Here is a 24795-nt window from a genome sequence, read left to right on the forward strand (position 1 = left end):
TCACCTGTTTGTCTGAACTTTGCGCTCCCTTAGGAGGCCAACCTCCTCCTTGGCCTTCTTCAGTAATGCCTGCTTATTTTCAAACTCTGAGGATTTCATGTAATTCTCAATTCGCTGGTACTGATTATCTGAGAAACGAGCCAAAGACAGGAAAGCCTTCATCTTTCCTTTCTTCAGCTCATCACTGCTGTTTCCACTGTGGCTTGCAGCAATTTCCACAGCCTAAAAGGGAAGTTACAATAATGATAAGACAATCAGATTAATAGTGCTCCATAATACTTGAATAAACTCTATTATCACAGAAGAACAGAATGGTTGAGGTTGGAAGGGACCTCTGGAGGTCATCTTGTCCAACCCCTCTGCTCAAGCAAGGTCATCTGCTCAAACGGGTTATTTAATGTTGCCTATGATGGAATATATATGCATACAAAATAGACCCTATCAGGCTGAATATTTTTCTCCTAAGTGAATTTAATATTTGAGGATTGTTTCAGGGCAAACACTCAAAAAGATTACCCTGTACGAAACAGCTTTAATAACCATACAGGAGTCTCCTACAGCTATTTATCTTTTAAAGTAACTAAGCATGAGTTTTAAAATAGTTTTACAACCTTGTGTCATAAGACGGTGAGAAAAAAATAGAAGACTGTCCAAAAAGTGCCAAAAAGAGAAGGAAATTATATGTGAAAGTTTAATTATTAGAGTGAATAAACCATGTAGAGAGTAACAGAGAAAAGCAACTATGTAGAGTTTCACAAATTAGCATGAAATGAAGAAATGCAGAGAACGTAAATATTAATAAAAATGTTTCTACTACTAAGAGTTTCAAAAAAATTACAGTACTTTGAAACACTAGAAGAAGACTTTCCAGCACCTGGAAAGAGACTGTTGGGAATATAATCCCTATACTGAAAACATGTTAAGTGAATGATCTGTCCTGAGAAGGAGAGAATGTGGATGGGGTGGAATAGGAAAGGGAAACATGACTAGCAGTCATTATCACTGAACTTTTAAGCCAATATTACACAGAATTTTTACTATGAATTCTGTAAAGCCATATTCTGAATATTTTATAAGATTACAATATCATACAATACTATGTGAAACTATAATATTTTTATAAGAATTCATATTTTCAATCCAGAAAAACAAAAGCTGCATTGTAAAATTTACTTGACATTTTAACAACATATTTTAGCACAGTATTATCTCAAAGACCACACATTTCAAAGACTGGATGCACCTTTTCTAAGTATTTCTGCATGATGACTGTAGGGTTTTCCAAGCATGTTTCTGCTAACCAGGTTCCGCATAGCCTCAGACACTCTGTATATATCAATTTCCGATGAGGATCGTTCTCAACCTTTGAGAAAGCAAGTTTTTGGAAAAAAGAAAAAAGAGGGAGGCATCAAATAAAAATACTGTTTACATATGAGGTAGGTAATTTATAAAGCTTTTAAATCCTGAATATAATTCAATCACTTGGGCCTATTACACGTCATATATCACAGAATCATCGAATGGTTAGGGTTGGAAGGGACCTCAAAGATCATCTAGTTCCAACCCATATATCTACAGAGACATTTACCATCCACATCTACAATAGTCACAAAACCTCCTTATGTGGGCAAGGCAAACATAACACTGGAAGGTGAGGGGACGACTAAATTTTTGGAGGTCGTCATCAACTGATTTATGGAGCAAACATGAAAATCAAAAGAGGAGCAACCACTCTTGATTTTGCCCTGATATGCATGGAGAACTTGGCCCAAAATTCTCCAGCTTTTCTAAAGTGTGATACTCCTTAATAAGGTATATGGATTCAAAGCAGATGTTTATTACCCTCCAAAAAATACCCAAAGAATGCCATGGTAGCTAAACAGAAAGGTAAGGATGATGAAGACATTTTTATCACATCAGTACACCAAATGAAGTTTTGTCCAAGTGAAAAAGCAAATATATTTAAAAAATCATAAAATATCACGTCAAATAAAAAAATAAAAAAACATCATCAAGCTGTCCAAAAGACCCAAACAACTTGAAGAAGACACAACAAACAATAAAAAAACATTTTTTAAACATATTAGGAGCAGTTAGCCACTAGACAGTCCACCTGATAAAAAGACAATAAAACAAATAGTGCTCTGAGAAGATAAAGCAGAAAAAAAAAAATTATTTGCATTTGTGTTCACTGTGGAGAAGCTTGAAGAGTCCCACTGCAAAGCCTTCCTTTATGAGGGATTCGAAGGTCTGTCTGCTATTGAAGTGTCAGCAGCAAAGGCTACTGAACAAACGGACAAAATGAAAATTATCTACTCACCAGTATCGGAATGTATTTTCTCTGAAAGATTTACAGCAATTTACAGGTGAAATAACTAAACTACTAAGAGAGGTATAAAAGCTTTTGCTGAAAAATGCCTTAATATGAGTGGCAGGTGGTAGACGTGACACTAATATTTTAATAAGTTCCAGGGAAGCACTGGGTCAGTAAGACTCTTACCCAAAGTGAACAAATTAGCAAAAAAAAAAAAAACCCACAAAGAGAACAGATGGATTAATATGAAGAAAAGGCAGAATAGCTTTTGTAAAAGGACATCACAAAACAACAGAAAAGTTGAGGCTGAAAGGAACCTCTGGAGACCATTTGGCCCAACCTTCTGTTGAATGCAGAAAGGGCTTTAGATTAAGTTTTCCTAGACTCTCCTAAACTGAGTCTTGACTATACATTTCCAGCAAGAGCTGGAAAAGCCCAATGACGACTTTGGGCAAACTTTTCAGTGTTTAGTGATGAAAAACTTCCTTTCTGCAATGAGATGGCATTTCCCTTGAAACAACTTGTGCCACTGCCTCTTGCCTTTCACTGTACATGTCTGTGAGCAGAATTACCTCCATTTTCACGATACCTACCTTTCAGGTATTGAAAGAATGTAACTAGATCCCCCTAAGCCTTCACTTAAGGCTAAAAAACCCAGTCCCTACAACCTTTACTCCTTTGCCAAGTTCTCCAACCCTCTAGTCATCGTGGTGGCCTGAGATAGGAAAGGGATTTTGTTTCAATTCTTGTATTCTGTACTGGAAATGGGAATAGAGTATTCACTTCACATCAAGTGACGTAATTTTTCAGAAAGCTTACAAAAAGAGCCAAGAGAAGTAAGATTCAGAGGCATTTGCTGAAGTCAAATTTGATAAGAAAACATTCCCTTGTTTGAGGCAAGATTCCATTTTCAGAAGTACAACATAAAACTCACAGCTCAGTGTGCTTGTAAATGGACGAGGATTCAAAGACATGAAACACCACCCCAAGTCATATCTATGTTCCTTCATAAATCACAGAATCACAGAAGGTTAGGGATTGGAAGGGACCTCAAAGGATCATCTAGTCCAATCCCCCTGCCAGAGCAGGACCACCTAGATCAGATCACACAAGAATGCGTCCAGGCAGGTTTTGAACATCTCCAGAGAAGGAGACTCCACAACCTCTCTGGGCAGCCTGTTCCAGTGTTCTGTTACCCTTACTGGGAAGAAGTTCTTCCTCATGCTTAAGCGGAACCTCCTCTGTTCCAGCCTATATCCATTTCCCCTTGTCCTATCATTGGATGCCAGTGAGAAGAGCCTGGCTCCATCCTCATGACAGTTACCTTTACATATTTATAAACATTAATGAGGTCCCCCTCAGTCTCCTCTTCTCCAAGCTAAAGAGACCCAACTCCCTCAGCCTTTCCTCATAAGGGAGATGCTCCACTCCCTTAATCATCTTTGTGGCCCTGCGCTGGACTCTCTCAAGCAGTTCCTTGTCCTTCTTGAACTGAGGGGCCCAGAACTGGACACAATATTCCAGATGTGGCCTCACCAGGGCAGAGTAGAGGGGGAGGAGAACCTCTCTCGACCTACTAACCACACCCCTTCTAATACACCCCAGGATGCCATTGGCCTTCTTGGCCACCAGGGCACATTGCTGGCTCATGGTCATCCTGCTGTCCACCAGGACCCCCAGGTCCCTTTCCTCTGTGCTGTTCCCCACAGTTCAGTCCCCAGCTTGTACTGGTACATGGGGTTGTTCTTACCCAGATGCAAGACTCTACACTTGCCCTTGTTGTATTTCATTAAATTTCTCCCCGCCCAACTCCCCAGCCTGTCCAGGTCTCTCTGAATGGCAGCACAGCCTTCAGGTGTGTCAGCCACTCCTCCCAGTTTAGTGTCATCAGCAAACTTGCTGACCATGCACTCTATTCCCTCATCCAAGTCACTGATGAATATGTTGAACAATACTGGTCCCAGTACCGACCCTTGAGGGACTCCACTGGATACAGGCCTCCAACTGGACTCTGTCCCATTGACCACTACTCTCTGGCTTCTAAGGGACAAAGGAGTCTGAGGAACAGTAGTGAATGTTTATCAGTCAAAAACCTGCCCGGAATTTCTGTACACTTTGTGATACAGCTTCAGCCCTACTAAAATAGAAGCTTCAACTCATACTCCCACCTTTGCACCAAGATTCCTACAGACATCAGGGAAATGCCTCCAACAGAGCTATGCTTCTTTAGCATAAAAAATATATTATTACTGTCTCCCTGTGTTAGTCTTTTTTTACACAATAAGGACCAGAGATAAAATCTTTATTACCATTCTTCTTCTAAAAAAGCCATGTACACTATTACAGTTTCCAACATAATATGTATCAGCAATACTGTGGCCAGCAGGACCAGGGAAGTGATCGTCCTCCGTACTTGGCACTGGTGAGGCCACACCTCGAGTACAGTGTTCAGTTTTGGGCCCCTCACTACAGGAAAGACCTTGAGGTGCTGGAGCGTGTCCAAAGAAGGGCAATGAAGCTGATGAAGGGTCTAGAGCTCAAGTCTTAGGAGAAGCAGCTGAGGAAACTCAAGTTGTTCGGCCTAGAGAAAAGAAGGCTCAGGGGAGACCTTATCACTCTCTACAACTACCTGAAAGGAGGTTGTAGCGAGGTGGGTGTCAGTCTCTTCTCCCACGTAATAAGTGATAGGATAAGAGGAAATGGCCTCAAGTTGTGTCAGGGGAGGTTTAGATTGGATATTAGGAAAAATGTCTTCACTGAAAGGGCTGTCAAGCACTGGAACAGGCTGCCCAGGGAAGTGGTTGAGTCACCATTCCTGGGGGTATTTAAAAGACATGGCTGTTAGGGACATAGTTTAGTGGTGGACTTAGCAGTGTTGGGTTAATGGTTGGACTCGATGATGTTAAAGGTCTTTTCCAACCTAAATGAGTTTATAATTCTGTGCCTGAACAATCTTGCTTGACCATTAGTTTCTTTAACTATTGGCACAGAACAAGATAATACACCTCTATGTAACAGTTTTGTTTAAAACAAGTTAGTTTTTTAACATGGGAAATCATCTCTGATTTTAAAGAGTGATATATTTCACAGTGGTGGTGCTGGAGGCAAAATAATGAATAACGAATTCTAACATTTGCCACTTTTACAGACTTGCTTTGAAAACCTCTGATAAGATTTGCTAATAACAGATTTTTTGCTTTCAGACACTTTGAGACTACAAAATGGATATAGTAATATTGCAGACAGCTTTTTAATTTTCTTCCAAGGGAAAACATCAGAAAGTGGAAACAGCATCTTAAATATTTTAATTCCCGTAAGTTCATACATTATGTAACACATACCTGAAACCAATCTGCATCTAATTGTTTTATCATGCTTTTAAGAATATTCAGTGCAAGACTCTCTTCTTTTTTGGCCCAGAAAACCTGAGCTTCTTCTAGTTGCCATTCAGAAACTCCATATCCTGTTGGATTGTATTGTTTGATCTGAAACATAGCTCTTTCTGGAAGCTGAAATTAAAAAAACATTATAAGCAATTCTTTAAGTCAAATACATGTATCTCAGAGCAAATTTTTTTTTTAAACTTCATTTTCCTTTGCTCTACCTGTGCAGCACATTCTGCCTATCCAACACTAAGAATTTATCTGCAGCAAAGAGATGAAGTTATTTTTCTATATACTTGCAGAAAATCCTGATTTGCAACAAAAATAGACTACAGAATTAAATTTCACAAACCCCAAAATAAAGTACGAACATTTAACATTTTAAATTACTTGGAGGTATAAAGTATTTAAATTTTACAATCAGTACCTACGAAATAATGGATTTACAGTTTTAGCTTAGTGATTATTATTACATCCCAAGAGACCAAAGAAAAATAATAAGAAAAATGGCACCACCATATGCTAATTCTTTTGTATGCCTACCTCTTCACTCGTATCACTGGTGAAGTAACATTCTTATTATTGAGTAATCTAGTATCACTATGATAGTACAAAGAGCAAATTATCTTTTTAATAATGTCAAAGATCAAGACTAAAGCCTACTGCTTCATAATGCAAGTGAAATCTGGATATATAAAACTGTACCAAAATTAAGTAACACAGCTGTAAGAGCATTCTTAAAATTTCATATAAAAATTTCATTTTTATATTATCCACCTCACAGAGTAACTTACAGTTTTAAACAAAATTCAGAAAATATGCCCATAAATAAAATTTATGAGTAAGTTCTACATAGTTTAAGCCTCCAACTAATTGATTCGTTGAATAAATTTAGAATATTGTTAATCTTTAGTATTGTTAAAAAGGAAGTTCTTTTATAAATTAAGAAACTAAGCATTCGTCACTGGTATTTCCTGGAATTTGTTACCTGTGTGTTTTTGGCAGTTCTTGCCAATCTAGAGAGCTCCACTAGATGTTTGGTCAGGATGTCTTTAATACAATCTCTTTTGGTATTTTCATTCTCCTTTTCAAGCAAGATCTCCAAAATTACAGTGCGCAGAGCCATGATAGGTTCCTGGAAACGGAAGTCACTGTCCTTGAGAAGCTGGGACTGTTTCTGCCATTTCAAGTAAGTATCATTCAGTTGTTGAGTAGTGAAAGATCTGTAATTGTTACCAAAAGAAAAAAGACCTGTTATTATTTCTCACTAAATATTAGTGAAACACAAGACAAGTAAAAAAAGTAAACTACCAAGGTAGGTCACAATCTACAGTTCAAAACCAAGAAATAGTCCATAAATCCCTACAATGATTAATATGCAGAATAAACTGACAGGCTTCCAGTTTTAACAAACACGAAGATCAAGAGAGCAACATTAGTAAGGTGAACAACTCCACTGTAAACATTCTTGATTAAGCATCAAAAACTGTTGTGTTAAAAGTCCATCAACAAAGGGACTTGAAGGGCATTCACACGTAGGGCTACTTAAAAGATTAGAGACCAAGATTCCTATTTTATTATATAGGTTGGATATGCATTAATATAAGAATACATTCCAAACTGTGACACCGTAGCTGCATAGGTTATCATTATATATATATAATTTTCTTAGCCGACTCATTAACTGCAAATAGCAATGGTTCATAAGGTCCTGGACATGCTAAACGACTGCAGGATGACTACAAGCTACCAAACTGATACAACTACAGCAGGAAAAATTCAAAGTTAATAGCCCTACAGTGATAAATACCTTCCTATGATTAAAAAGCAATGAAAGAATTCAAGTGGAATACTGATGGTAATAATGGTCCATGAAGAAAGCAATTCAAATTGCAACAACTTCCAACAGATCTATGGGTATCATCATGGAAATGGAAAACATTTTTAGAAAGGAAACTAGAAGAGAATGACTCAGTTACTTTAGTAAACCAAAGGCTAGGAGATATGACTGCTACCTTGGAGTATACCAGGGAACTCAAACCAAAGGAAAGAAACCACTTATTTAAAATACAATATTAGCATAATATTAAATAATTAAAACTAGACCACAAATAAATCCAGTCTGGAAATAAAGAGAATCTAGATTTGTCTTCATATAGTAAAGCTAAAATTGGTATAATTTTTAAGATGAAGTTTAAGATGTTAATGAATAAAATTTGTTGAGATCATTTTGAGCTAGACTTGATTACCAAAAATCCTGAACTGAGAAAGCAGTATGAAACAAGCTTAAAAAAATACCTGGAGAACAGCAGACCTATATTTTCCAACTCTCCAATCAACTGTAGTCTGCAAAGAGTTGGATATAATGAATAAACAGACTCGAGACTGCCTTTGCACAGCTCTTCTACTTCATTCACTCTACGGATTTAACAGAGAAATAGTAAATAATTTTTTTTTTTATATCCACAAATACTTCCAAATATCCATAATATAATTTCCATACAGTGAACAGAATTTAAACAGCAAAACTAGTCAGTTCAGAATTATTCTGTATTACCATTAAAGTTGAAAAAATTAAGTTTGTCAATAAATGAAAACACAGTAAGCTTATATAAACTCCAAAGCCGATGCGATAGCTCAGCTCAAGAGGAGCAGTCAGCGTTCAAATCCACTTAAGAGGACCGCAAAGTAAGGGATGCACACTACAGGAAACGTATCTTCAACTAGCACACAAATTGCATATGCACAGAAGACAACTTTAAGTTAAAAACCTTAGAAATAAAGTTGCAGTCCAGGAGTATTAATTTTACTCTATGCATGAGTCTTTATTTAAGCCCATAAAACTGCATTATAGTCTTTCATACGTAACTTGTGTGACTACAAACAGACACTCGCACGCTCTCCGTCTCAGACAGTTACCTGGCATCTTTGAGACTGTCATAGAAAGCAGAGAATTCCTTATCTCGTAAAGACTGAAGAGCATCATACAATGATTCGTGGTACCCTGGTCTTCCTGTCTCATCTCTTTAAAATAAAACAAAAGTAACATAAAATAAAAAGAAATTTCTATTTCTCTACAAGGAAGTAAATTTTATCTTTATGACAAATATTTTTAGTGGTACATTTTCTGCAGTTGGATGGATTGCAGTTTTGCATGATAAAAAACAATAATGTGACTTTAACTTTTAAATTAATTTAGTATTTTCTAAATTCAAGCTGTTCTTTTAAAACAAAGAAAAAACAGTAATTGTCAAAATGTTTGGAATACGGAGAACATGTTCACAACACAAAACCAACTACACAATAAAAAATTAATCATAACACATTTCCCACAGTATTATGCTGAAAGACATATATTATGGTATGTATGCAACTTCAGTTCAGAATCAATAAATTTTTGCATTTAACTCCAGAAATATTTTTAAAAAGGAAAAATTCAGAAAATTGGAAGGCTGAAAAAAACCCATGGTGTTTGATTTAGTTTTCTCTTCTTTGTCCTTTTCACTTTCCTTTCTTCTTCTCCTTGACCCTTTTCTTTCATGTTATCTCATTCTCTCTCTTTTCATCTTACATGTTGTTTTTCTGCTCCTGCATTAAAGCTGAATATTCTATTTGCTTAAGAGGTTTATAACTAAAGAGGCCTATACAGACCCTAACCCAGGGACAGAGAGCCCACCTATATGAAGTTTGTTCTGACTGTGGCACGACATATGCCCTTCAACAGGATATGACTATGAAGTCCTCCAGGAGCTTCTGAACAATGATCTTAAGACAGTGCAGGAGAAGCGACTGAACACACCATGAGTATGTTCCCCAGACTCATCTCTGTAAGAGTCTTAGGAGAAAAATCCTCCATTCTCCTTACTACTAAAAGTTAATGCAGAAGGTGTTACTGAAAACCCCATCATGTAACTTTTGCTTTTGCCAAAACGTAGTGAATCTTTTCCGTATTCCTCCTAAAACATGTGGTGATCTAGCTGTACTAGGAAGGTGCAGAGTTCACGCTACATCCAGGCCAGTCAGCTGAAATAACTAATGCCAGGCATCCAGCATTGCACGAGGGAGAAGATTACTCGTTATGAGGGAGTAGCCATGAATCAATACTCATGTTTGCTTAGCCAGGTCTTGATAACATGGCTTACTGAGCAGTATTTTCCCCATTTGCTTATAAATTAAAAATTAAATTCCCTCAGATGTACTTGAGACCTATCTACTATCTGAGTCAAAAATGGAAAATTTCAGTTTATAGTTACGAGCAATAAAAAGGAGAATCAACGGTGTACAGTTTCCCAGGAAAATGGAAAGTGATGTGCATACAAATCAGACAGGTCTAAGTGAAAAAAGCTGCTTTTCAATTAAATGATTAAGGTAAATTAGGTGACCTGCTTCATAGAAATTATATTCCAATGTTGTCTTTTTGCTTCGAACTGAAACCATTGCCTTTCAGGTAAAGAATTAGCAAAAAAGTTAAGTCGGTTTACTTGACAGAAGAGATGTGGTCCCACTGCATATTCCTCCATGCTGCCTGGTAGCGAATTTCCTGTAGTTCCACACACCACTCAGTGTTTTTCTGTTCCAGTCCTTTTAAATACATGGAAAGAGTGTGGCAAAGCCCAAAATTCTGCAAAGCCTGGAATTAATAAAATTACTGAAAGTTGGTTTTCCTCCTTTAATAAACTGAACCCGTTTTTTAAAAGGCTTTGTTTTACCTTTGGAAACAAGGAAGGCTTTGTGGATAAGGCAGAACCGTAAACACTTCTAAACTTAGTACTGTATAAGATGAAAACTTTTTAATAAGATTCTAATCACAGTATTGATATTTGCAACCCCAGAAAAAAGGTTTCATTACTACTGTAGTTGGCATTCTTTGAAATAAATTTCCATGTTATGTTTCAAATGAAGTATCCGCTCGCATTTCTCCGTTCTATCATTCCTGGGTAGTACACCAAAACTGGTTTTACTTCTTAATGAACTGTTTTTTCTGGTAAGGATTTGAAAAAGTTTCCTGAAGCTCCTAAACTCCTATTTGTTTGAAGACCATAATGACTTTATGTGTGCAGCCATTATGAAGGAGAAATACAAAGGAATTTTAACAATTATACTAAATAATTCGGGGTAGGAAAAGAAAAGTACCGTAGGAAAATGAAATGAGGGGAAACACAAATATACCTGTGATATGTTATTCCGTAACTGATGTGAACATTTTTAGCTTAAAAAAGCAACATATTTTTAAGGGATTAAAATAAGACATCATAATTCTGTGTATTTATTTTATCAAAATACCACAGTTTCAGCAAGATAGTTGCCATAATGAAGAGGTTTAAAGAATGAGATGGCAAAAATAACCAATTACGTTACTTTTTATATCCTGTCATTTTAGGAGTTGGCCAAGTTCTGTATAACATTAAATACATTTAGTTTGAAATATTTCACAAAATTCATTACCCTAGATAGGGATTACAGGTAAGTGACAAGAGGACTAGAAGCCTTAATGTTTTCAGGATAGATATTGAGTCTTATACAGTTTGGATCCCTTTGACAGCAGGCTGGACTTGCTGACCAAAGACATCTCTTTTAGTCCTACAACAATTTTGCATTTACTACAAATGACTCTCAGTACGACGTATAAGCTCCTACATTCATTTCCTGTTACAAAATAAAATTACCTCTATTATTCCTGCCTGGCGAGTAGACGGAGAGAGGCTTGCCTCAAGGTCGTATGTTACAAGGGCTTTCTCCCATACTGCTTCATGCTCATATGTTCTTATCCTGTTGCAAGTTAACAAGTTTTCAATTTATGTTCCTTACTAATAAACGAAAGCAATGACTTTAAAGAACATAAGAACAATAATAAATTATACCGGGCTAACGGCTGTAACATTCTTCCTCCACCACAGCCATAGAGACTGTCAGGTTCTCCAATGCTTCTATAGATGTCCATGAGAAGATCCTAGAACACGAGCCATAAAACGAACAATTACCTCTTTCAGAACCAGTTCAAGTGAGTTTTATACATATCTTGTAAGTTTATAAATACAATTCCTTCTGTGTAATGTCGTTATCATTGTTTAATTTTCCTCTATGCAGTATCTGAGCCTACTACCATCACAGGAAGAAAAGTTTTATAGTTAGCAAAACACTTCAGGACTACGTAACTTCTCTGTTAAGTTATTAAAAAAAACAGCACCAGGCCTTAGGTGGATTGGTTGAGAAGCAAAAGGGAGTAGTACTAAATGAGCATCAGACATATCAGCTAAACAATACATTTTAAAGATATGTGAGCACAGTTTTGGAATAATGAACTAGGAAAGAAGTAACTTTGATAAGGCTACTGAATCAGATTTTATGTATCAAATAAACTTGTAGGACATAATACTACTTTGGTTTTGATTATTACAACTTACTACACCACTTGCTCATTTTTAATGAACATATCTCTCTGACAAAAAAACCCTGAAAAATACTTGGCTGGTTACCACCATAAAGTCAGTTCTTTTAGGGAACAAAGTCTGCTTTGCTGTGATTTAAAATCTGCCAGTTAACTAGTGTTTCAGGTGAATGAATACTCAATTTAACCTGTCTGGCAAGGCTACTGATTTGATTTCAAATTAGTGCATGAGAACTTTAAAATACAGTTTTTGAAGATCAACTAGATCTGCCTTCAGCTCAGATGAAACCTACTGTATAATTACTGTTATATGAGGTTTGCTTTCAGATGATGAAGCATACACATGTACCTGTAAACTTATTCCAGTTTTTTCTTTACTTTTTTCATTCAAAACAGTAATAGTTGTTCTTTGACTTTCTTCTTCAAATGTCAAACTCTTAGCTGCTTTAAAAGATGATCTAGAAGAAAGATTTAAACTGGTAAATTAAATGAAATTTCATACAAAGAACTAAAGAAATTCTGAAACAACACTTAACAAGTAAGGGACACAAACACCAAATGCAAGATCAGACCTGTCATATCCCCAGGTTATTCAAAATACCTCTCCCCCAGAATGACAAAGCGATCAGCTGAACTGGGAATATCAACATCAAGGGATTTCAACATCACGGTGTTTTTTCAGAGAAAAAACCAACCCACCTTGTAATGTCTAATCTTTTATGAAATCAAATTGCTTTTGTGAATGCCTGAAGCAAGAATGCTCTCTTCTGGGAAAAAACAAAAGCAACTACATAACATACATGCTTACAACCATACTTTTGTTATGCATTCACTACCTTAGAGTCATCTGTCGCCAAAAAGAAACTACTGAACTAGTTCTGTATTTTGATCTTCCTAGACCAGAAGACAAAGATAATTGTCCATTATAGAAAAAAACAACTTCTACAAGCATCATTCAGCTCTACCCACATAATTCTGGTCATCATTCTGTAGTTTGTTTCTCTGCTTGATTCGCTTCTGGCTGTCATTTAACCACTAGCACACTATTAATTATGAGAAATAGAATCTGAAAAGTGTTCAGTTTAGAAAGTGAGATTGCATTTTAGTATTTAGAAGCATTAGCTTTAGTGAAATTTCTCCAAAACACATACTACTAAGAAAACTTTCTGGTTAAAAGTCAAAATGACATTATTTTGAGTGCATCACAGTTAGCGAACTAGCAAGACTGGGATCACATTCAATGACTGCTAGAAATACTTTCCAGGTCAATACACATACCTAAGGAATTTTTTTAAGGTTTCCTTGACTTTTCATTTAACAAAACACTACAGGACACACAAAACATGATCCATTTTACCAGAAATGTCAAGAAACTGCATTCCTCAAGCCTTGTACCTTTCTTGCTGTTTGTCTATATTTATCTTGTCTGCATAGATTTCTGCATAGAGCAAGGCTGTGAAGTGAGCAGCACAAGACTGTGCTGCTATAGCAACCTCAAGATAATTCAGATCCAGCCAGAAGCTGTCGTCAAAAACTGTACCTGAAACAGATCTGATTAAATAAAGACTTTAATACTGCTGTAACAGACCTTCTAACATTAAACAAAATAATTTGAATCTAACCATAAAGCCTTTCAAAGGCTAATTTTATCTTAGTCCCCCCAAAACCCACAGCACAAAACATTTATCAGACAAAAAGTTTTTAGAAAACTCCTGCAGCATAGTTAGAACCGTTTAAGGCTAGCCATATCACTTCTGGAACAAATGCAAGGTCACTACTATATCTTCATTCTTTTAACTGACACGCTCTCTACCACATCCTTCTTCCTTAATCTAGAGCGTCACCAGATCTTGGAACAGTCATAATTAAATTAAAGCAACATTGTGGAAAGCAATAATTCACCTCTTTTGTCTTCTTAAGTAATCAACAACAGCAAGCATGGCTCGTCGAGATACTTTATCCAAACTTCTAAAATTATGGGTTTCTTGATCTGGGATGTATATTTCAAAAGAAAGAATATAATGAACTTTTGTCATAGCATATTGATTTACAAAATAAAAAGGTATTTTGTACTTAAGAAAATAAGTAAAAACTTCCTTGGACAGCATTTCCAAAACTAAATCTATAGTTTGTGACAAAATGTATTTCCCCTCCTTATATGCTGTTAGTGACATTACAGTAGTTTATACTCCAATTTTCTTTATCAAATTATCTTTGCATGAATAATTTGTGAATTTTGTTTCTTCTTATAAAATTCAGAGATGATTCAACATCATTGCACAAAGCTTTGTAATAGACCTCTTCCCTCAGGCTTGAGCCATATAAAGTTATTCCAAAGCCACAGAAATACTTTTTAGTAGCTTTACCGTAGATTTTATAGAGTGTGTATGCTTATACAAAATCCACTATCTCCCACACACAGACATGTACTTTTAAATAATTTATATTTCTATGCCTTGCTTCTGGATTAGATAAAAAACAGATGGCTACAGGTTGTGTTCTGGTCATTGGGTTAATAATTTTTTTTTTTTTTTCTGGACATTTTTAATTTCTGGACATTTAATTAATTACAAGAAGCAGGAAATAAGGAAAGCATAAGCAAAGGTTTGACTACTACTACACTACAGTCAGATGCAGAATTAGAAATTTCCCCTAAAGAAAGCAAAAGCCGTGTTAAAAAATAAGTATCTGGGCATTTCATGTGTTTCAACAAACAGAAATGAACAATATTTTCCACTGCTTTCAAAGACCTTACCGAAGAAACCCCAACTCCTTCTTTAGAAGTTATCTCCCACACGGTTAACTTTCAAAAGACATACAGTGGGGACATCTGACTCTCAGCTCCTAACACACCAGGACATTCTCCTCTCCAGATCCAGCCCCATGTGCTGCACTACCCGTAAATATAGACATAGTGTCTCGCAGGCAGGGTCCATTCTGTTAACACTCTACAGTCAATGCCCCGAAGAGACTGCTACTTTCTCTTTCATAATTTGAACAGATGAATAATTGAAAATTTATGAATTAATTATATTTGGGTAACAAAGTATTAATGAGTCAGGGGAAGGAAAAGGCACTGGCCAAGAAAACTGGAAGAAACCTGTCACTCTTCAGGATTTGTTGAACAACAGCCCACATGACTACAGTGGTGACTATAAGCTGTTGGTGTTGATACTCACTTGTTAACAAGAAGCTTACCGACAGAAAACAAAAAAGGTGTCTGTTTTTACATGGTGTCAGACAGAAATTCTAAATTCTAAGGCAAAATAACTGAAAATGCATTTTGAAAGATTCGTTCAACAAAAAAATTACATCTCTTTTGCAAAATAATAGATTCAAGTGACGTATAATTCTGGGCCAGAGTGACATGCACTAAATCCAAAATATTCTTCACTTTTAGTTTGGTGGGTATGACTCTTGTCAAGCAACTGGCAATTTAGGATTAGGTTTGATTTCTCAGTCAGAGCAGTGATTGGCATGATGTTCACACTATTTATGCACTAAATTGCCAAGATTAACAGCCAATTCCTAGAACTTGCATATCAAAATGGACCAACAGGAAGACTCTTGTTCAGAAGCACTCAACTCTCTCAAGTCTAGCTGCTTGGTCTTTGCCACAGTTTGGATCCTGATGGATTTGAATGGAATTTTTATCTAGGTTTTCTAGGAAGATTCTTCTCCTTGTTTTCACAGGGTAAGAGTTTCTCCTTCAAGAAACTGGGAGTCACCAGACATTGAAAATTTTTGTGTTGAATACTGCTGACATCCTATCATTCCAACTTTGGAATTAACATATCTTTGCTCTGTTGGCTCATGCACCTCCAGTTTATCTGTAAACAACTACACAGACAATGAGCTGTGTGCTACTTCACGTATTATTTTTTTTTTGGTACCAGGACAGTTTTTCACCTGACTAACTTCATTTAAAGCTTTTACATGTCCTTTATTTTGTTCTTACTGCCTCAGTAAGACCCCTTGTATAGAATCACAATGTTTGAAGAAACATCTATCATTTGCTTATTGGTGTCACTAAACACACTGCAAATTCATAAAACTTAGAAAAATCTCTCCATATTTTTCATAGTCCATTTTGGGTTACTCTGTACATCTGTGCATAAATTTGTGCAGTAGCTTTCCTAGCTCATTACTAGGAAGGAAATAAGAAATTGTTAATCCTTTTCTATCTTACAAAGGGAAACAATAATAAAAATATCTGCATTGTGGGAACAGCTTGTTACTCGACTTCAAAAACGTGAAAGAATACTGCTCCAGTCTTTCTAGCCAGGCTAGTCGGCGCCTATAAACAGTATCTTAAAATACACCTAGTATCATTAGGCTTATTACCACCAGTCTTAGCACAAACTGCAACACTGAGGGTTCCTTTATCCCTCTGGCAACCTGAAGCTTGCATGACTTGCCTGTAAAGAGACTGCAAGGCATTGTACAGACTCATTCCTTTGGTGATTTGTCATGGAAGAAGGAAGTTGGAAGATATAGCAGAGTAACTACTGCACAAAAAAATATTAATCTGAAGTTACTGTAATTGTGTTAAGTAAGGAACATGCACAAATAAAAGAAATACATTATTTCAGCTCCTGAAAGCAAGTGCACGTACCATTCCCATAGTCTAATAACAAAGATCTTATTTTTTACACAGATTTCTGCTACTTCAATCACAATCTAACTGGAAAGGACACCAGCCAGCTGGATTAGAAGGTGCTTTGTTTTTAATGGGACATACTCAGCTGCAGTTCTTTTGGTTACAATTTCCTTTCCTTCTGCTGGAACGGAACAGGTCTTTCGAATGTACAGGAAGACCATTACCAACATTACACAGAAGCTACAGCAAGGCTTAATCTTTTTTATGAGCAGAAAATCCAGATGAAAACTGTCTTTAATCACTCTTGTTTGAGTAAGAGAGGAATTTAAGTGCCAATTAGTAATTTTAAGAGACAGTCCAAGACTCAGTCTTACAGCACACAACATTAGATCACATCGAAATTCAGCAAGTAATAAATATAATCCAGTTGTGAATAAAGACAGAAGCTATATAGAAAAAACTACTCGGGTGCTGCCAATAAACAGCTTCAAAATTACTGATATCTCCACTGGAAAAGATCAAACAATCGGACAGAAGCTTCTAAAACTGTCTGCCTACAAGTGCACATCATGCGTTTGATGGTTTGATGTCAGAAGATCATTTTTTCACAATCTGTAACTCTCTTTCAGCTAAAACAAAAATATTATGATATTACCTGAATCAGAATTTGGAGGTGTAGTAGATCTACTAGATGAGGCAAATCTGCAACAGGCTGTAAAAAACTTCTGGATATGAACTGACAAAAGATTTCTCCCAGATTCATGCGAGTCATGAAGAAGGATATCATGAATCAAGTATGGAAGCAAAGTTTGACACAAGTCTGTTTTCACCTAGAAAACAATTATCCACAGCAGCTTCTAAGAAAAACAACCAAAAGCCTTTCTTTCTCAGGTCATAACCAAACTGACAACTACTCAAACACACATGCTTTGCAATGCTTTACATGCTTCCATGTAATATGAAAAACGGAACCACTCAACAGGGCTATGCTGGCATTCAGTTAAAGTAGTCATGTAAAGTTCATCTACGTTTACAATTACCTCTCAAATCTTCTATTTCAAGAGTGTATTTTATGGGCATCTGCCATATCTGACTATGAAGTATCTGAGTTACTGGTAAGAAAAAGTAGTAACTTAACAGCAGAAATTACTATTTGCTATCAAGATGAGTAATCATATATTTTTGTGCATCACAGCACAAATACATATATATACACACACATACACACCTATAATTTAGCTCACCTCACACAGTGGCTTCATTAACTGGAGAACTTCATTTTGCACACCTCCACTGTCCAGTATTGAACCAGTCAGGCGCTTGATCCAGGTCTCATGACTTTCTCCCGAAGGAATCCACAGGTTTGTGTCATCCAAAGTTTCTAACGGAGCCTCTGTATCATTAGCAGGTACTACAAAAAACTAGAAGAAAAAAATATATATTGCAAATATAAACAAATTCTACTTTTAAATTAAAAAAACCCATACCATAATCTGCACAGATTAAAACATCTTAAATATTATCTGTGCTTTAATTGATTGACAATATCAATTTTGTCATGTAAATGTAAAATTTTTCAAGGAAATGTGAAAGTATTAAAAATAAAATTTTACTGAAAACATTAACAAGGCCACATTAGACATCAATTTAGATTACAAATCAGAAGTTTGAAAGTCAGGAAACATCTGATTTACAGTTAACTATGCACCTTTTTTTCTGACCTATTTTCCACTAAGTTTTTGCATCAAATGATACTGAGAAAGAACTGAGGTGGTAACCAAAAATTGTCTATCTACTAATGAAAGTACACGTCTTTCTAATGTCAAGTTGGTAATTTCCTATGTGAAGAAGCTGCAAACGCTGAAACAGAAAGGAGAGACAGATGTTCAAAAGCAATCACATTTGCAATCAGACTGATGAAGAGACCATATTTTGCATTCATCAAAGCCTCTCTCAAATATATTATCAAATTTATACTTTTTAAATTTTTTTAAATATTTTTTCTATCCCATATGCCATATAAATAAGGTATATTAGAAGAAGTACCTTTTTCCTAGGCATTCTGAAAGGCTGTAGATAGATTAACATGGGATCAGATTTATTTTTATATACTTCCCAAAATTCAGTGCCAGACTTCGTGGCTAGTATGTTTTTCAAACAGGAAACAGCAGCAGCTCTAACATCAATACTAAAAGAATAACATACATGGTGTCATTATTACTTATTTCATTAAGATATTTTGTTTCCAAAATCATCTTTATAAACATGCAAGACAAATAATTCCACAGTCTAACGATGTGTGCATTAAATCAGAAAAATGTGGACTAGGATATGCCATTGCATATTTCGTTACGAAGCAAAGCCTCAGTATTTACTCCACAGCACTGCTATCCTCTACAGCACAGAAGAGACTCTGGCTCAAGCCCAACTAAAGAAATTTCTAGGAAACATCTAAGCTTGACTGGATAAGTAATCTGAGCATTGAAGAAGCACATGGTTGGACATTAACAGGTGTTAATAACACCTTCAGAGTGTTACTCTGAGGCGATTTGAACAACGTACAACTTAGTGACTCCTATTCATCTTTGAACTAAATAAATCAAATAAATAAGTATACTCACCAATTATCTGTTAAAGCAATATTTATTTGAGTTAACATTATGAAGACCCACTGGAGTTTTCTATCTTCAAATAAGTCCGTTGCTTTAGAATCCAGTCCATTTTCAGCATGCTGAAGAGCTATGGTGGAGAAATCCATGGGACCTATTTCTCCCAAGCAACTTCCAACAGCCTCTAAAAATGCAAGTAATTTTATGGTCTTATGCACACTGAAACAAGGTCTTACTCTGAAAAATTGAAATTAGTATAAACTACTTTTAGAACTGAGATTATTATGAGGTAAAAAGCTGCAAAATTTTATAAATAACCACTCGAGGAGCTTTATGATTAAAATTACATGTATACAAATTTTGTGGCTTAAGACTCACAAATACTACAGTTACGTATTCTAACACAATTTTCTACGAGTGCCTATGGCTCTGGATTTTGCAGTTTAAATCAGATATGGAATTTGGTTTTGCTTGTGTCAGAAATAGGTAAGTGCAAAAGGTCAGAATCACAGCCACTAAGAGAGACTCATTTTCATTCCCCACGAGTATGACAAATACAAACAGTAGCCTGTGAACACAAATGGTAGCCTGTAAACCCAGTAAGAATTAACCTACATTTTACATAAAATGATGTATCAATGTGTTCCTCATTTGCTTTCCAGATAAAACATTTTATAAAAACACATGAGGGCATACAAGAGAAAGCAAAACAAAACTGAACTTGAGAATAGTTTTAAAAAAGGGATGGTTAATCTTCATCAGAAAGAAACCAAAATCTATTTTCCTGTTCCTTCCCTCATACTTGGCATGTGTCTTGAAAACGTTTCCATTTTCTACAACATTGTTTTAACCACCAGAGTAAATAAAGAAGAGACTGAAGATATGCAGGTCATGTTTTGAACTAAATTTAACAAATGATCTAAGGAAACAATTAGAAAACAGTCTAGGCGATTCCTAGAGTGTGTGGAGGACAACTTCCTAGATTCTAGGCAGTCAGGAAACAGTCTAGGTGATTTCTGCAGTGTGTGGAGGACAACTTCCTATCACAACTGGTCAGTGAACCAACCAGAGAAGGTGCTCTGCTAGACCTGCTGTTTGTGAACAGAGAAGGTCTCGTGGGAGATGTGACGGTTGGAGGACACCTGGGGCATAGTGACCATGAGATAACAGAATTCTCAATTCTAGTGGAAGTTAGGAGGGGGAGCACTAAAATGGCCAAGGTGGACTTTGGGAGAGCAGACTTTGGACTGTTTAGAAGTCTGGTTGATGAGTACAGTGGGAGACAGCTCTCAAGGGTAAGGGGGCGCAGGAGGGCTGGTTACTACTCAAAAAGGAAATTCTGGAGGCACAGGAGTGAGCTGTGCCTGTGTGCTGGAAATCTAGTCGCCAGGGTAGAAAACCGGCTTGGATGACCAAGGAGATTTGGGAACATCTCAAAAGAAAAAGGGATGTCTATAAGTCTTGGAAGAATGGGCAGGTGTCCAGGGAGGATTACAGGGAGGAAGTTAGGGCATGTAGGGAGATAATCAGCGGGGCAAAAGCCCAACTGGAACTTAGACTAGCCTGCTCCGTAAAGGACAACAAAAAGTCCTTCTATAAATACATTAACACAAAAGGAGGGCTAAAGATCACCTCCAGCCCCTACTGGACACAGGGGCTACGTTAGTCACTAGTGATGAGGACAAGGCTGAGGTCCTTAATGCCTTCTTTGCCTCAGTCTTTAATAATAAGGTTAGTAGTTCCCAGGTGAGCTGGCCTATGGTGTCTGAGGGCAGTGAGGGAGAGCAGATCGAAGCTCCTGTGATCCAAGAGGAACGGGTCAAGGATCTGCTTTGCCAATTGGATGCCCACAAGTCTATGGGGCCTGATGGTATCCACCCGAGAGTCCTGAGAGAGCTGGAGGATGTCATTGCCAAACCCCTGTCCATTATCTTTGGGCAGTCTTGGCTCACTGGGGAAGTTCCGCTGGACTGGAGGCTGGCGGATGTTACCCCCATTTACAAAAAAGGGCGGAAGGAGGATCCGGGGAACTACAGGCCTGTCAGTCTGACCTCGGTGACGGGCAAAGTCATGGAACAGGTTATCTTGAGTGCTATTAATGAGCACATACAGGTTAACTGGGTGATTAGGCCCAGTCAACATGGGTGTATGAAAGGCAGGTCTTGCCAATCAAACCTGATCACCTTCTATGATGGGGTGACCCGCCTGGTTGACGAGGGAAGGGCTGTGGATGTAGTTTTCCTTGACCTCAGTAAAGCCTTTGATACAGTCTCTCATAGTGTTCTGGTTGAGAAACTGATAACTGCTGGCCTGGATAGGCACACCCTCCTTTGGGTTAAAAACTGGCTGGATGGCCGGGCCCAAAGAGTGGTGGTAAATGGGGCTAAATCCAGCTGGAGGCCGGTCACCAGTGGGGTTCCCCAGGGCTCAGTGCTGGGTCCAGTTCTGTTTAACATCTTTATCAATGACCTGGATGAGGGGATTGAATGTACCCTCAGTAAATTTGCGGACGACACCAAGCTGGGAGGCTGTGTCGATCTGCTGGAGGGTAGGGAGGCCCTTCAGAGGGATTTGAACAGACTGGATCGTTGGGCTGAGGCCAATGGCATGAGCTTTAATAAGGCCAAGTGCAGAGTCCTTCACGTGGGGTGTAAAAACCCCAAGCATCGCTATAGGCTCGGGGAAGAGTGGCTGGAGAGCTGCCTGGCGGAGAAGGACCTGGGGGTGTTGGTTGACTATCAGCTTGATATGAGCCAGCAGTGTGCCCAGGTGGCCAAGAAGGCCAATGGGATACTGGCATGTATCAAGAATAGTGTAACCAGCAGGAACAGGGAAGTGATCCTGCCCCTGTACTCGGCACTGGTGAGGCTGCACCTGGAATATTGTGTCCAGATTTGGGCCCCTCGCTTTAAGAGAGATATTGAGCTCCTGGAGCGGGTCCAAAGAAGGGCGACTAAACTGGTCAAGGGGCTGGAAAATAAAACTTATGGGGAGCGGCTGAGGGAATTGGGGCTGTTTAGCCTGGAGAAGAGGAGGCTGAGGGGAGACCTGATTACAGCCTACAAATACTTGAGAAGGGATGGTGGGGAAGTGGGGGAAGGGCTCTTTACATTAGTGACGGGTGATAGGACAAGAGGAAATGGGTATAAGCTTAGTCAGGGGAGGTTCAGGCTGGATGTTAGAAAGAATTTCTTCTCTGAAAGGGTTGTCAGCCACAGGAATAGGCTGCCCAGGGAGGTGGTTGAGTCCCCATCCCTGGATGTGTTTAAGAAAAGGGTGGATGAACTGCTTAGGAATATGGTTTAATGGGGGATTAGGGACACTTGGACTGGATGATCTCTAAGGTCTTTTCCAACCTAGAAATTCTATGAAATTCTATGAAACACAATGCAGAAAAGGCTGACACTTGCAGCTTGCAGAGGTGCTAAAGAATGTATCACACTGAAGTCAATGTAAGCTTTAATTGCTCAGCATTTTTCATTATCAGTTATTAGTCCTTTAGACAAAAAATATATTAAGGCAAATGTTCTCTGGCAGAATATGCAAATAGCAGTGGGAAGTAACACTGAGAACAACCACAGTTTCAACCTAGGGTTTGCCATGAGAGCCCTAGGATGCCAGTGGGACCAATTAACTTACCCAGCACTGCTTTTTCACCTGTATGGTTAACTGCCATCTTGGACAGCTGCAGTAAGCTCACCACCAACTTCACTACTGCAGAATCTTCTGGCTTTTCTATCATTCAGAAAGAAAAATAAACCCCAAAAATTGTGTGTTTGTAATGTGGACATATTAGAAGAAAACACTGCTTTAGTATCTTTTATCTACAAACGTCAACATCCATTATTAATGTTGAAGTTAGTATTAAACAGTACATAAAAATAATTACTCATTTTTCATTTCATCATGTCTTGAAAAAATTTCTATGCATTTGATTACGCAAAAGAATCCCCAAAAGGAGAATACACAAATGCTATTACTTTCAGTGTTCTGATGTAGAAATGAAAATTATATACATTAAATATTAGCATAAATTAGTGTAATAATGTTATTTGTAACAGTGATGTCATTCTATGTGGCTCCACTGACAGCACTTAAGCTAGAATCACAATTCCAACTCCAAGAATATCTCAAAATAAGGCTTTCTGCCAGGAATTTCACAGAATTCAGCTAACTTTCAGCTCCTTAATTAACTTTGCCAAATTATAAACTCTCAAGATGGATAGTTCCTTACGTATTTGCTGCCTGCCTGAGGTCTTTTTTTTTAAATAAACATTCCCAACAAAATGTTTTTGCTGTTTCCAGGAACAAGGTCTAGGAAAAAGTATTCTGATTTGCCAATGTAAAGAAAATAAAAGCGTTATTTTCTTTAAAAAAAAATTCTGTTGTTCTGTTGACTGGAATGGAACCCTAGAATCGAGCTTTATGCTTGTTGACATTTTAATAAAACTGAATACATGTGGCCAAACTGCAGCAGTTACTTCGTAAATGTTATCTTTCAGCATACAGTTTTACGGTCTTTCTCAATGATTGTTTTCTTACTCCTTTTTAACAGGTAAAGTAATAATAATAAAGTTATTTGTTAAGTGTTTAATAGACTTTTAGTATAAGGTAAAATCAAGGCAACAGGCCCAACAAGACTACTAGCCTGCCTCCAACGGAGCAGGAGTAAGTATTTCTTCTTAGGTTTTGCCAGTCAGCAGATTGGGGATTTCTGAGCAGATCTTCACACCTAATAATCTCTATGAGACACGTCTAACTTCTCTTAAGGTCCATTATGCTTCCTATCTCCATAATAAGAGGCAGTAAGTTCCAGGCTGTATATATTTGTCTGAAAAAAATACACGATTTCTCTTGTATAACTGCTGCCAGACAATTTAATCTGTTCTTGCACTGTGATAAAAGTAGTAAGTGCTCCCTTCTCAGTTTCATCATACCATTCACCAGTTCATACACCTCTCTCTATTCCTATTCAATCTCTTTTCCAAGCTCACAAGGCCTTCCTTTGATGGAAGTTGTTCCATGCAAGCTTGTTTCCCTTTTACTAACTCTCTTTTCAAGCAGAATTTCAAGAGTAAAACTGCAAATAATATTCGAGATGTGGGGACATAATGCACTCACATCATGGCCTTATGGCAAGACTACTATGCTTCCCCAGATTTTACTGTGTGCTTATTTACAATGAATTATATCAGCTCTTTTTATCTTCCCCTCATGCACACAGGCTGGTAAAGACTTGATGTAGCAGAGAAAAGTGAAATGGTCTGGCATAAACATCGGAAAACCAAAACAGGAAGGAACTGGGTCTGGACTGAGGAACGAAACAGAATGCTGGGATGTGGCAAGGTTGAACTAAACTCAATTCTACCATTATAAAATTTCTTTGAGCTTTACTTTTTAATGTACCATGCCTTTAATAAAAACTAGTTTCATTACATTTAAAAGAGAGATTCATATACAAGTAAATTCATTAAGCGGCCATAAAACAATATCCTCATATT

General features: G+C 37.4%; 1 protein-coding gene across 7 annotated transcripts in view; it reads right to left on the bottom strand.

The window, feature by feature from the left end:
• ATM (ATM serine/threonine kinase) overlaps positions 1–24795 on the bottom strand; it is a 77306-nt gene that overhangs the window by 18155 nt on the left and 34356 nt on the right. For 5 of the 7 annotated variants that reach the window (XM_086621711.1, XM_086621686.1, XM_086621695.1 and 2 more), the window contains 17 exons: positions 22934–23029; positions 19307–19478; positions 18732–18873; positions 17930–18106; positions 17341–17515; positions 13988–14075; positions 13481–13636; positions 12435–12543; positions 11559–11647; positions 11364–11466; positions 10179–10327; positions 8617–8721; positions 7996–8115; positions 6686–6920; positions 5656–5823; positions 1244–1363; positions 5–222 (listed from right to left, as the gene is read on the bottom strand). In XM_086621711.1, the coding sequence (XP_086477837.1) occupies positions 5–222; positions 1244–1363; positions 5656–5823; positions 6686–6920; positions 7996–8115; positions 8617–8721; positions 10179–10327; positions 11364–11466; positions 11559–11647; positions 12435–12543; positions 13481–13636; positions 13988–14075; positions 17341–17515; positions 17930–18106; positions 18732–18873; positions 19307–19478; positions 22934–23029 (2422 nt within the window). The remainder of the gene's footprint in view (positions 1–4; positions 223–1243; positions 1364–5655; positions 5824–6685; positions 6921–7995; positions 8116–8616; positions 8722–10178; positions 10328–11363; positions 11467–11558; positions 11648–12434; positions 12544–13480; positions 13637–13987; positions 14076–17340; positions 17516–17929; positions 18107–18731; positions 18874–19306; positions 19479–22933; positions 23030–24795) is intronic. The other 2 variants (XM_086621701.1, XM_086621707.1) reach the window with 2 other exon arrangements.

Source organism: Tauraco erythrolophus, chromosome 1 (assembly GCF_009769465.1).
Source record: "Tauraco erythrolophus isolate bTauEry1 chromosome 1, bTauEry1.pri, whole genome shotgun sequence".
Taxonomy (NCBI): Eukaryota; Metazoa; Chordata; class Aves; order Musophagiformes; family Musophagidae; genus Tauraco; species Tauraco erythrolophus.